This window comes from Callospermophilus lateralis, chromosome 4 (assembly GCF_048772815.1).
Source record: "Callospermophilus lateralis isolate mCalLat2 chromosome 4, mCalLat2.hap1, whole genome shotgun sequence".
Lineage (NCBI taxonomy): Eukaryota > Metazoa > Chordata > Mammalia > Rodentia > Sciuridae > Callospermophilus > Callospermophilus lateralis.
In genome coordinates, this window is record NC_135308.1 from 130,863,507 (window position 1) to 130,877,744 (window position 14,238).

A 14,238-nucleotide genomic window follows, 5' to 3' on the forward strand; every position below is an offset into this window, starting at 1 on the left:
AGACTGACTCATAGTGAGGTAGGGAGGGGGAAGCATGGGAGGATTAGATGAATTCTAGATAGGGAAGAGGGGTGGCAGGGAAAGGGAGGGGCAGGGGATTAACAAGGGCAGTGGAATGTGATAAACATCATTATCCAAAGTACATGTATAAAGACTTGAATTGGGTGTCAACGTATTTTATATATACACAGATATGAAAATTGTGGCATATATGTGTACTAATAATTGTAATGCAAAAAAAAAACAAAGTACATGTATAAACCATGAATTGGCATGAACATACTCTTTATACAAAGATATGAAAAATTGTACTCTATATGTACTCTATATGTGTAATAAGAACTGCTGTCGTGTATTTAAAAAAATAAAATCAATAAAACTAAAAAAAAGGAAGAGAGAACAAATCCACTCCTTCAAGACCATTTTTTAAAAGTATATATTCTTTTTAGTTATACATAACATAAGGATTTGTTTTGATGTAATTATAAAAGCATGGAAAATAGTTTGCTCTAATTCAGTCCCAATACTTCCATTTTCCCTCCCCTCCTACATTCCCATTACCTTCCCTCTACTCTACTGATCTTTCTGCAATTTACTTATTTTTTAAAATTTTAATTAGTGTCTTGTGGATGTACATGATGGTGAGATTCATTATGGTGTATTCACATATATACATAAGGAAATTAGGTCAGATTCATTCCATTTATTTCCCTCCTCCCTCCCCTTCAATTCCCTTCATTTGCTCTTCTGATCTTTCTTCTATTTTGTCCGCCCTCCCCCCCATTTTGGATTAGCTTCTGCAAATCAGGGAAAGCATTTGACTTTTCACTTCTTGGGTCTTGCTTATTTCACTTACTATGACAGTTTCCAGTTCCATTCATTTATTGGCAAATGCCATAAGTCCTTCTTTATTACTAAGACTCCATTACGTAGATATAACACATTTTCTTTATCAATTTATCTGTTGAAGGGCATCTAGGATTGTTCCATAGCTTGACTATTGAGAACTGTACTGCTAAAAATTTGATGTAGCTGAATCACTGTAGAATGCTGATTTTAAATCTTCGGGATATATACCAAGGAGTGAGGTAACTGAGTCATATATGGTGGTTCTATTCCCAGTGTTTTGTGGATTCTTCATACTGCTTTCCAGAGTGGTTTCACTAATGTGCAGTCGCACCAGTAGTGTATGAGTGTACCTCTTCCCCACATTCTCATTAATATTTATTGTTACTTGTATTCTTTATAATTGCCATTCTGATTGGAGTGAGATGAAATCTCAATGTAGTTGTAATTTACATTTCCCTAATTGTTAGAGATGTTAAACTTTTTTCTAGAAATTTGTTGAGCATTTGTATTTTTACTTTTGGGAAGTGTCATTTTAACACTTTTGCCCATTTTTTCATTGGGTTATTTATTTATTTATTTAGGTTTTGAGTGTTTTGAGTTCTTTGTATATTCTGGATATTAACACCCTATCTGAAGAGCAGAGGGCAAAGATTTTCTACCATTCTTTAGATTCTCTCTTCATGCTTTTAATTGTTTTCTTTGCTATGCAGAAGTTTTCAAATTTGATGCTATTTCAATTTTTTATTTTTAAATTTTATTTCTTGTGCTTGAGGAGTCTTATTAAGGAAGTCAGTTCCTATGCCAACATGTTGGAGTATTGGGCCTACATTTTCTTCTAACAAGTACAGGGTTTCTGATCTAATTCCTAGGTGTTTCATTTTGTGTTAACTTTTGTGCAGGTTGAGAGATAGGGGTTAAATTTCTTTCTACTACATATGAATTTCCAGTTTTTCCAGCACCATATGTTAAACAGATTATTTTTTCTCCATATGGCGCCATTGTGTAGCATCAAATAGCTGCATTTATGTAGGTTTGTCTCGGTGTCTTCTATTTTAATCCATTGGTCTTCACGCCTGTTTTGGTGCCAGTACCATGCTGATTTTGTTACTATAACTCTGTAGTATAATTCGAGGTCTGGAATTGTGATGCCTCCTGCTTTGCTTTTCTTGTTAAGGATTGCTTTGGCAATTCTAGGTCTCTTATTTTTACAAGTGAATTTCATAACTGCTTTTTCCAGTGAAGAATGTCATTGGAATTTTGATAGGGATTGCATTGAACCTGTATTGTGCTTTTGATAGTATGGCCATTTTGACAAGATTAATTCTGCTTATCAAAGAACATGGGAGTTATTTCCATCTCCTAAAGTTTTCTTCAATTTCTTTCTTTAGTGTTCTATAGCTTTCATTGTAGAGGTCCTTTATCCCTTTTGCTAGATTGATTCCCAAATATTTTTTTGAGTCTTCAAACCCTTTTGATAATAGGATAAATTCATTCATGAGGTCAGAGCCCTCTTTACCTAAATGCCTCCTAAAAGATCCCACTTCCCAACAGTTCTACATTAGATATTAAATTTTCAGCACTTGATTTTGAGAAACATATTCAGATCACAGTGTACACATAACTTTTATCCCACCCCCAATGTATACACATATACAAACACACACACACACATAGTTCTTCTCCTCTTATTCATGGAAGATATATTTCAAGACCCCCAGTGAATATATGAAAGTATGGATAGTACTGACCCCTATATATGCTTTATTTTTTCCCTTTATGTAATACGCATGATAATGTTTAATTTACAAGTACAATAAAAGATTAACAATAGCCAGTAACAAAATAAAGCTATTATAATAGCATAATGTCAAATATGTTATGAGAATGTGTTTTCTCTCTCTTTTAAATATCTTACTGTACTATACTCCCCTCCTTGTGATGATGATGTGAGATGACACTGTGAGGTGAATGATACAGGAATTGTGATGTGGGATTAGACTACTGTCAACCTTCTTACTTGAACACAAGCTTTGTAATATCCCAAGTGTGATCTATCTGATTCCTGAGACTGGTCCTGAGTGACTCACAAGTGGGTTGTGTACACAGCATAGACAGAAGGGTGATTCATGGCCCCGGGCAAGACAGAGTGGTGTGGCATGAGATCTCACCATGCAACTCAGAGCAGCATGTAATTTGAAACTGGTGAATTGTTTATTTCTGGAATTTTCCATTCAGTGTTTTTGGACTGTGGTTGACTTTGGATAACTGAAACCATGGAAGATGAAACTGTGGGTCAAGGTGGACTACTGTATACATAAAGAATCTTGGCTCTTTAGCTGTGGAGAAATCTACCTTCTCAGACCTGGAAGCCAGAGTGTGTTCTTCACTGAAGACAGGTCAGAGCTCCAGCCCAAAAAGTCGCATCTCTCTGGGGCCTACCGCAAGGGGATGGCATAAAAGAACTGTCAAAGTAGTAAGCTGATGGGAAGTTTTAATTTGAATAATGTGAAATGTCTGATATTTGACTGGTTTGACTTACAAAAATAGCAGTTTCTTAGGATCAAAGCAATAGGGGAGGAAAAAAATAACAGAATGATTGAAGACTTGAGGAATCACTAATTTTTGTCATGTTGAGGATATTTGTAGTCCTTTGATAAAAATGGGTGAAATGAGGAGTCCTAAAGAGACTTATCTGTCCTGTGTAGAAAATTCTGAACAGATGTTACCATCACTTCATTTGATTCTCAGAGCCAAACACAGTCTTTGATTAGGGAGGGCTTTCAGTTATTTTGAATTCTTTTGTTTATAGTCTCTTTTTCAGAGTCTGATAAAAGTTATTGACTTTTCTCCTAAGGAAAATAAACATATGTACACTTAAAAAATTCAGAATATGCATGAGCTCCCCTGAAGTACAAGTCAATAACCTCTCCTATAGGGATGAAGACAATTCTCAGGTCTTCAAAGATCTGTGGACCCACAAGGAGCTGCTATGTCAGAGCTCATCCTCTTGTCTATAGGGAAAGGGAAGCTGCATGTAGGATGCTGTGGCCTGTAAATCATGATATATATGTACAATTTGGCATCTGGCTTTTAAAAGAAGGCATAAGGAAATTGAGACAATGATTCATTGTACCCAGCTATTTCCCTTTATATGGTCTACCATTGTCGGATTTTAATGATCAGTACATGTACTTGTTAGTACTTGAATTTAATTCATTTATTTATAACCAGTAGAGAAAAATCATTAAAGGCTGATATTAAATTCTGTGCTCTTCCATTAAAGCTACTAGGCAAGTGGATATTGAAAAATAACCTCACCTCCGATAGTGCGTATCTAAGGACTGGGCATTGGTTCTAATTGGCTGCTGAGGAGAATTACTTAGAAGACACCTAATGATGCCCAGGCCTAACTTGGGACCAATTGAAGGCAACACCTCCTCACTGCTGATGCCAGTGGAATGGTGGGAAGTCTCCAGCAAGCAAGCAAGTTAGACTCACATGAATCTGATTGTATTGATAAGTATTCAGCTCCTGAAAAGGAGTAACACAAAGTCCTTGGTCTCAGGGTCTTAAGGAGTAGGGCAACAAACCCTTGAGGCTTTAAAGGACAGCAATGCTTTTAAAATTGGGACAAGATAATGTGATTTATAGAGGAAAGGACTCTGGGAAGAAAAAGCCTAAAAGAGGGTATATTCTCACCTGGTTCATATTTCAAAACTTAAAAAAGAATAAACAGTAAAATTCTCACTCTCCTGTTTCCAACTTTCCATCTTCTCTCCTTTGAAGGCAGGCGGTCTAATATGTACAATAGTTAATTAATGTAGAAGCAATGTCTTTTTCCCTGTTTCATGCAAATGACATTGTACAAATATGCACACTATTCTGCATTTTGTTTTGTTTCACTAAATAGTATGTCTTAGAGAATGACTTAAGGTTTAACAGTGCTCAAGTTCAAATGTTGCCATCTTAACTCACGCTTTGATAAAGGAATGTGATGTACAGTGGGGACTCAACAAGTGCTATTGTCAATGTCATCACTGTTCCAAAATAAACAGCCCCTGCTTGGCAGCACCTGTCAGCTGACATGAACTTGGGTAGTATTCAATAAGGAATGTTGCTGTTTTCACCTCAGAACTGTAGGTAAAACATGCCTGGGTGACATTCTCAAAAGGAGAGCTCAAAAAGAGAACAGATGTATTTCTAATCCTGCCACACACACACACACACACACACACACACACACACAAGCAAAGATACAGTTGACTCAAAACAATTTTACAACAAAATCTGCAAAACCACAAGAAGCATTTACCTCCAGCCTTGGATAAACTAAATTATGGGATTAATAATAAGGCAATTGAAATTCTTGCTCAAAGATTTAACTTGAAAATTTAAGTGTATCTTTCTTTTTCTGAGGACTTGCCTTTCTCTGTGTTCCTGTGATGAAGTCATCAGTAGGAAATATCTGAGAAGTTGGGATGCTACTTGGTTTTCTAACTAGGGACCTGTCATTTGTAGTCCATTAATATTAGCTCATTGAATCCTACATTGTAGAAAGTGATACGTATAAGTTAATTTTAAGATATTTCTATAATTGTCCTGGATTTTGCCATGTTATGAGTCTAGTTGACACTTGCAGTTGATATTTTATAAAACTCTAATGTGAACAAACCATAACTTGTAACAGCTGAAGGCTTAGAATCTCTACTTAGTCATTGTGGGTATCACGTGAGGTTTTTGTTATTTAGGCAGTCACCAATAACATAGATTTTAGTTTGGGGGAAAGGAATTAAAAAACCAAATGCCCATGACATTGATTTGAGTTTGAAGATTTTAAGTCCTAAATTTTTTGCTGCATTGCTCCCTTTGGTATGCTTTTTGTTTGTTTAAAATCCCTACAATGTTAGAATCTTAGTTTTAGGAATATTGTATGGACCATTGCTCCTTACTGAAGATGGAAGTTCTAGAATCAGTGTTATTTTCTTCAGGCAGGTCAGCCTGGTTAATGTGTTACTGGCCACGTTAATAAAGCATCGTAAGGAGATTGGATTGTTTATGTGTGCATGCTTGTCTGTGTGTGTATCTGGGCAGGAGGGTACAGAGAAGAGTACTCAATAAAATCAATACACCATTGAGTCACTTTTATTTAGTGTTCATAATAAAGGTTGCTTATAGGCTTTGCTTTAGTTTTCTGAAGCTGCTAGTTGTCATAGGTGCTGAGAACATACAAATCCTAAGTTTATATTATATTCCTTCCCTTTATTAAACATAAATAGCTTGCAGCCTCTTTTATATTACTTTTAATAACACACACACACACACTTACTTTCCAGATCATAGGTCTATTAGCATTTCAGCACCTTACCTGGCTTATTCATAAAATTGTTCCCAGAATTTAGAACATTATGCAGCTCATACTACATAATAAATGAATATTTACTAAATGAAAGAATATGTGAGCACCATCTACTTTATCATAACTTGAATGAAAGCTCTTGTTCTGTTCTGCCTCATGTTACCAGGACTTAAGACTTACGTTAATCAGCAGGATATTTTTAGAAAAGGAAATTTCTTTATCATTATAATTTCGTTTTGATCAAATTTGAGATCAAATAGAATTTAAGAAAACAAAATAGAATGTATACATATTAAAATAATGTAAAAACAGATTTTACTTGTAACATTGAAGTGTCTACTGGGAAAAGCACAATAAAATGGAAAACAACCATAACTCGAGTTTGACTAATTTATAAAGGAATATGATGAGGTTTTATGCATCACTTCCTTAGCATCCTGATGGTAATTCTGTTATGATTTCTATGCTCAAAAAATATAAGATTTGTTTAGTATAGGGTCAGTATTGCAATAGTAGTTATAATCCTATAATATTTATTTAAATTATGGTATAGTTTTTTTAAATAAACTATTTTAAAATACATATTTATTTATTTGTTTTACTTTTTTATTTTTTTATGTGGTACTGAGGATGAAACCCAGTGCCTCATGCATGCAAGGCAAGCGGTCAACCACTGAGCTACAACCCTAGCCCCTAAAATTGTGGTATACTTTTAAAATAATATTTCTAATACTTAATTCATCATTTTTGTTATCATTAGACACAGTTAATTGAAGTCACTGTAAGATAAATTGTCTTCTATGCAGGCTGTCTTACATGGTACAACACTTTTCATGTTGACACATTATCTTTTAGTATCGTTGTCCCATGAAACTGGCATCAGAGTGGATAGAATTCAGTTTCAACTGGTCATAGAGTTTCTTTCTTCAGTGGAGGTCAAGCTATTTACAAATATTATCTCAGTGCTGTCAGCTTATTGAGGAGATATTGGTAAAGTGATTTATTCTTATTTAACAGGCAAGAAACTGGAAATATAGATGGGACAAGTAAATTACATAAAGCTTTTCAACAATCAGTGTCATGTGGGTGATAGTTAATTTCTCAAGTCACAGTCCACTACTGTGGGGACTGATTGGTGCCTAACACACAAAAGTAAAAGTCAAATATCCACCTTGCTTTGTTAGAAAGCATGAGTTGCTCAATCATTCCTGACTGATGTGCTTAAGTCTTTAGAATTTGTGAGTCAAATTATGTACATATGTTGCCAGATTGTAACTGGCAGATTTTATACTGTTTGAATGTGTTGACCCAAGTGAAGTAGTAATGAAATAAATTGAAATCAAGTGCTTTTTGATTGTTATGATAATAAAAATCAATTTTTATTTGCAACAAATACTTTCTGGTATTAAAAGAACATGAGAGAAATATTAGAGTTATTAAAAAAGACATAAAGAGGTTATTTTTTAGAGGAGTAATAAGGACAACCATTTAAAAATTAAAATAAAAATAGTGCCTTATCAAAAATCCAATTAGAAGTGGATATTGAATCTGTAGACCAGCTATTCTCGACCTAATATTTATTATCTGTTCATTAATTATCCTCTGTTTGGGAAGATCTCTGACTTTGCTACTAGCAAATTCGTTCCTTTTTGCCATAGTTCAGTTTCCCTTGTGTGGTTTCCAGAACAGAAGGTCCATGGAAGCTTGGATGGGTGGTTTGGTCAAAAAATTTTAGGAAATACAATATATTGTTCCCCATCTCTTGTAAAATGCTGATATATTTTGACCCTTTCAAGGTTTAAGAAATGATAAGAAACCTCTGTTCCTTTGCTTATTTCAACCTATTCTACAATACTTTTATTGTGAAATGTTCATATATTTTCAAATAATGTATATTAGCATTCCGAGCACCTTGCTTTAGAATCATAGGAAGAAACAGAAATGAGAAGGGATTGAAGAAAGTTATATAGCTGAGCCAAGGTAGATTTTATGAGTCATTTGGGATATTTATAGTTATTCATTTATTTCAATAACTTGCTTATTTTTCTCTTTGGAGTAATATCAATTCAAATGTTTTGTGCTTTTTGAATTGTATAATTTACCAAAATTGTTATATATTAATTAGTACATGATTTTTCTGTTGAGCATGCATAATTTCACTTTGAAGCTTTGGAAAACATGCAGTTTGGGATATCTCGGGGGATTTTTTAAAAATGCATTGAGTTATTTCCTTGGAGAGAGACATTCAATTGAAAAGGTCACTGCTCAGGAATCACTGTGATTTCAGATTTTTCTGCTTTCTCAAATGATTGAAAATTGCTATTGTCACTTTTAATAGTGATCATGAAAAAACATGTTAATGGTAGAATAATGACCATATTTTCTCATTTAGCCTACCATACAAAAGCAATATATTTAATTTCTTGGCAAAAATAGAAGGAATCTTATTTTCTTAATTTGAATATGATATATGTTCCTCATGCTTTGTCTTTCAAAATGTAAGAGAGGAAAAACTATGACTTAGAGCTTTTAGGATGTTGGAAGGGAGCAAACAGCCTTTTTAATATCTGGGCATTTGTTTTGTTTTATTTATGATAGAACATGGGAATATTTTAAAACTAAGATTTGTTGAGCACCTCGCTTTGTTAATATTGCTGTGTTAAATGTGTAAGTATTGAACTGTCAATGAAATATGAGACATTTTACCCAGTGACATTTTAAATGAATCTCGTTGTAGGGGAAGCCTGTGGGAACACCAGATGCTGGCGCTTATTTCCGTGTGCTTGCTGAGCATGGAGTGGCTGCCTTGTTTACAGCGCCGACTGCAATTAGAGCAATCCGTCAACAGGACCCTGGGGCAGCCTTGGGGAAGCAGTACTCTCTGACAAGGTGAAGTAGGGATGCACAGGGCAAATTACATTAAAAACTGCAATCAAAATGAATAACAGAACATTATGTTTTTTTTCTAGTACTGCAGTACTTCTATGGGGACAGTCAAAAATTCTGAATCTGAAGATTGGCTTTTTTAAAAAATATTACTTTGAAATACTTATAATGTTAACTATACTGTAGAGTTTTTAAAACACTATATCTTATGTATTTCAGTTCATATCTTACCAATACATTTTTTTTATTTAAACTCTCCTGCTTCTACGTTCCATCAGAAGTAAAATGCTGATTATGACTTCAAATACTTGTAATTTCGGCATCTGACTCTCTTTTGAAAGTAGATTGGTTTAAATGGAAGGAAATATTATTTGAATTCAGGTATACAGCTAAAATGAGAAAATTAGTGTCCAAATTACATTCATGGAAAAAGTGAAGGAAATTATTTTTTACTTTTGTTTTGTAGTAATGTGCTGTGAATAGTTTAGATATTTTTGTGCTAGTTTATTGACATCTGTTTTAGTTTAATGATATGTATATTCAAAGTAATTATAGCAATTTGTATCTTCAAGGCATTTTCCAAGGTCAGTTCTCATTGAACTTTTTGATGTAGGTCACTGCTGTCAAAAATAAAAGATTTTGTAGTTTCTTGAATTTAAAAAATGGGCTTGAGGTAAGGTGGTCTGAATTTTTTTAAAGTTAAATGCAAGAATATTTGAATTTTACATTGCAATTGCCCAAGGGAGTTAAACTAGATTTTAATACATTCAACTGCATATGTAAGCCAGCTTCCAACTTTGGCAGGGTCATTAGTTTCTTTCTTTTTTTCTATTTCAAAAATAGGCAAAAATTGCCTAAGATTACATTCATAATATAAACAGTGGACCTCCTTACCTACTTATTTTGTTAATATAGGAAGGTGTCCATAAAATGAACCTTCCATTATAGTATTTTACTCATTCTTTTTTATTGTTCCTTAGTCTAGTGCATTTCAATTTCTTTTCCTTCACGTCAATATAGAAAAAATAGATTTTAACAAAAACAACTTAGAATGTATACAGTCCATATCCCTTGAGACAATTCCAGGGTTTAGAAAAAAAAAATGTGATTTTAGTTCCTTCCACTGTGTCTTTATTAACACCCTAATTATGAGTGTAAAGTTGCATTACCAGCCAGCTAAGGTCTCACATTTGTTTCCTCTAGTTTTCCTGTTTGTATTTGGGTTTCTAGATCTTATCCTCCACACAATACTGAATGGTCCCTAAATCATTACTCTTTAAATGTATACATGGAGATGTGAGTATGAGATTGTTTTTTTGCAAAATGGCAATAAATTTCCCCTGATTATGGCATCTGTCTCTAGGTGCCTAAGTTATTCATCATGTTTTATGCATCTATTTTTTTGTTCTAATTACTTGTATATGGCAGTAGAATGCATTCTGACACATCATACATAAGTGGAGTAAAATTTCTCATTCTTCTGGTTGTACATGATGTAGAATCACACTGCATCATGTACAACCTTGTGTAGTCATATATGCACATAGGTAATAATGTCCAGTTCATTCCACTGACCTTCTTAACTCTATACCCTCTTTACTCCCTTCACTCCAAAGTACCTCTATTCTTCCCTAGCCCCCAACTCTCATTATTGTGAATTAGCATCTGCATATTGGAGAAAACATTCAGCCTTTGGTTTCTGGGGACTAGCTTATTTGGCTTAGCATGATATTCTCCAGCTCCATCCATTTACAGAAAATGCCATAATTTCATTCTAAAACTACTCTTAAGATTTCATCTCACTCTAGTCTGAATAGCAATTATCAAGAATACAGGCAACAATAAGTGTTGGCGAGGATGTGGGGAAAAAGGTACACTCATACGTTGCTGGTGGGACTGCAAATTGTAGCAACCATTATGAAAAGGAGTATGGAGATTCCTCAGAAAAGTTGGAATGGAACCACCATTTGACCCAGCTTCCCCCCTCCATGGTTTAGATCCAAAGGATTTAAAATCAGCATACTACAATGATGCAGCCACATCAAGGTTTATAGCTGCTCAATTCATAATAGCGGAACTATGGAACCAATCTAGATGCCCTTCAAAAGATGAGTGGATAAAAAATGTGGTGTATATATATATATACAATGGAATATTACTTATATATCTGTTTTTCATAGATACTTTAAAATATTTAACATATTTGGATTTTTTAATCCATAAACACCTTCAACCTATTCAAATTGCTATTATTAGTAAATGAAAACACTTACTGATCACCTACAATATGCCAGATAAAATTTGTTGTCTCATTTAATCATAGTAGTATATTTTGCCTTTCATATTTTTGGTTTATTCAAATAATGCCACCACTGAACTACTTCAGTAAATTCTTACTTGTTGAGAAACAGTAGGGATCTTGAACATCTATTTTATTTTGAAAACAAAGAAACTGAGGGCCAATAAAATGAAGTTGGATTAGAGACTGAATAATAGAAAAGAAGAACTCATCTTCTCATAAAGCTATACTTTTAGTATTTGAGTTTATTTTCAAGGTATTTCATACTTACTGAGTCAACATTCACTAATTGTGCACTCTTGATTTTCAGTTTACGTCTTTCTTCTCTTATCCAGAATTCCAGAGGATGAAGTTTTCTTTTAAAATGTTACATATCTCATTAAAATATTGTGTTTAAATAAATCTGGACATTTGCCAAACATTTTGGTTCCCAAAACAAGTTTATGAGTATAACCTGAAATAGGGAGCTAAACTGAGTTGTTTACTTGTTTTAGCATAATATCATAGGTGACTAGAATTTGGAAAACTAGCTCAGAGTCATTAACTATCACTGTCTTATTTCACTGATGAGAAAACTGTCACATAGAGGTCATATAACATTCCTGGGATTACAAAATGATCCCAGGCAAAATTGGACCTAGGCAGGACCATGTTGTATACATTCTCATCCTGGAGTTAGATTCATTCATGTCAGATCTATGGTTTAGTACCCTTGTAACCTCAGGAAAATTACATAATCACTCTATTCTGCAGGGATTTCTTTTTTAAAATTTTATATGTAATACATATATTTTAGTTGTCAATGGACTTTTGTTTTGTTTATTTATTTATATGTAGTGTTGAAAATCGAACCTAGTGCCTCATACATGCCAGGCAAGTGCTCTGAGCCATATCTCCAGTCCACTCTGAAGGGATTTTGTTGACACTCTTTGGAACATAAGGTTAATAATAGCTCAAGGGCCTAATGAAAATCAAAAGGGCATGGTCCAGGCGCTTGAAACAGTTCTTAACATAGACTAAGTCTTAATTAGTATTATTATCTTCTGTTTTCCAATTCATCTCTGCTTTTCATTACATCACAGTGATTTATTTTCCTATGTTCTTCTAGTTCAATTTTAATTAAGTTAGAAAAAATCCAATGCTGGGATTTTCATTTGAGATTTCACGGCAACTTAACTTTGATGCTTCCCTTCTTTTCCAATTACCTACTGATGTGAGATAATATGAAAGAGAAAAAGCAGAACATCAGAGATGAGCTTAAAAAGTGAGGTCAACATTTCTGGTACTAGGAAAGGAATAGGTTTGCAAAGTGGTGAGTTGGCTGAAGGCAGAGCTTGTTTTGAGTACAAGCAGGCATTGTCAGAACCATAGGGACTCAGCATCCCCAGTCTGAGTACAGGAGCCTGCTCAAGCCAGGTATGTGGCGCATGCCTGTAATTCCAGCTAAAACAGGAGGATCACAAGCTCAAAGCCAGCTTCAGAAACTTAGTAATGATAATGATAATAATAATAATAATAATAATAATAATAATAATAATAATGGCTGTGGATGTGGCTCAGTGGTTAAGCATGTCTGGATTCAATCCCTGGTACCCAAAACAAACAAATGAAAAGAGACTGCTAAATGCTTGAAGATAGTCTGACTGTTACTCCCCATGCTTGAAGGAGGCTAGGAAGACATATGGTTAGTTGTTTTCTGGGACTTTGGTCTAGGGGACCTGAATGAGACAAGGAACATCCCAGGAACTGGAGATTGAACAGAACCACCCACCTGTTATCCAAGAGCAGATCTATGATATTCATAGATCACTGTAGATTAAGAATTTTGGATTACCATTTTACCACAGGACATCTAGGGAGCAGTTATATCGTGCATGGACCTATTGGAAAGAAAGGATGAGCATGGGAGAGAGTCTGAGTGATAAAAATAAAACAAAGAAACTTTTTTTTTCAAAAATAGTCTGAAAAATAAAATTCCAAAACATATGAAGAAATATAAATCTAACAAAACCAACAGTTAGAACATGGGTTCATTTCAGGGGAAATGCTTATAGGATTGTCAATTCAAATTTGATAGTATTGTCAATTCAAATTTGAAGCATGTTAAGCATGATCAAAGTCACAAATAATAACTTTCCCACAAAATAGTAAAAATATAATAGTTATAAAAACAAATAAAATTCAATTGATGGTATAAGCTAAGTAATATAATAAACATAAGGATACAAACAAAGAATCTAGTAGAAATCTTCCAGAATGTCACAGAGAGGAAGTAAAATGTCATAGAGAGGAAGTAAAAATCCCAAAAGAAGAATAAGAAGTGAAAAATGTTTCTAATAGGAATTTCAGAGGAAAAGAATGGCAGGATTGTTAAAATAATAATTATTATAATATAATAATAATAATAATAATAATAATAATTATTATTATTATTATTATTTTAAAAGATACTCAGAGAGCCAGCAATTGAGAGTTTAACAGAATTGAAGAAGGACATGGACTACAGATAGAAAGTGCTCTTCAAGCAAGTTAAAGATAAGCAAATTCACTTTGGCATGTCATTTTAAATTTCAGAACACCAACTGAAGCTATAGAGAAAATCTAATAAACTACCAGAGAGACTTGACAGATCACCAAAGAGGAATTTCAAACTGATGCCAATAGATAGGGTAAGAGACAATGGTGTAAGATCTTTAGAGTATTTAGGGAGAATAATTCTCAAGCAAAAAATTCTGTTATTAAAAATTGAGGGAAAAATATATGGAAAAATTTAAGAAAACTTAAAATTCAAAGAATTTCATTAAAAAAATTACATGGAAGAGAACAGAGTAGGATAAAAAAACAAGCC

General features: G+C 33.8%; 1 protein-coding gene across 1 annotated transcript in view; it reads left to right on the forward strand.

Annotated features, from left to right (window-relative positions):
* Positions 1–14,238, forward strand: part of Acss3 (acyl-CoA synthetase short chain family member 3) — a 162,242-nt gene that overhangs the window by 84,888 nt on the left and 63,116 nt on the right. Inside the window, exon 8 of the mRNA XM_076854912.2 lies at positions 8,943–9,094. Coding sequence (XP_076711027.1) covers positions 8,943–9,094 — 152 coding nt within the window. The remainder of the gene's footprint in view (positions 1–8,942; positions 9,095–14,238) is intronic.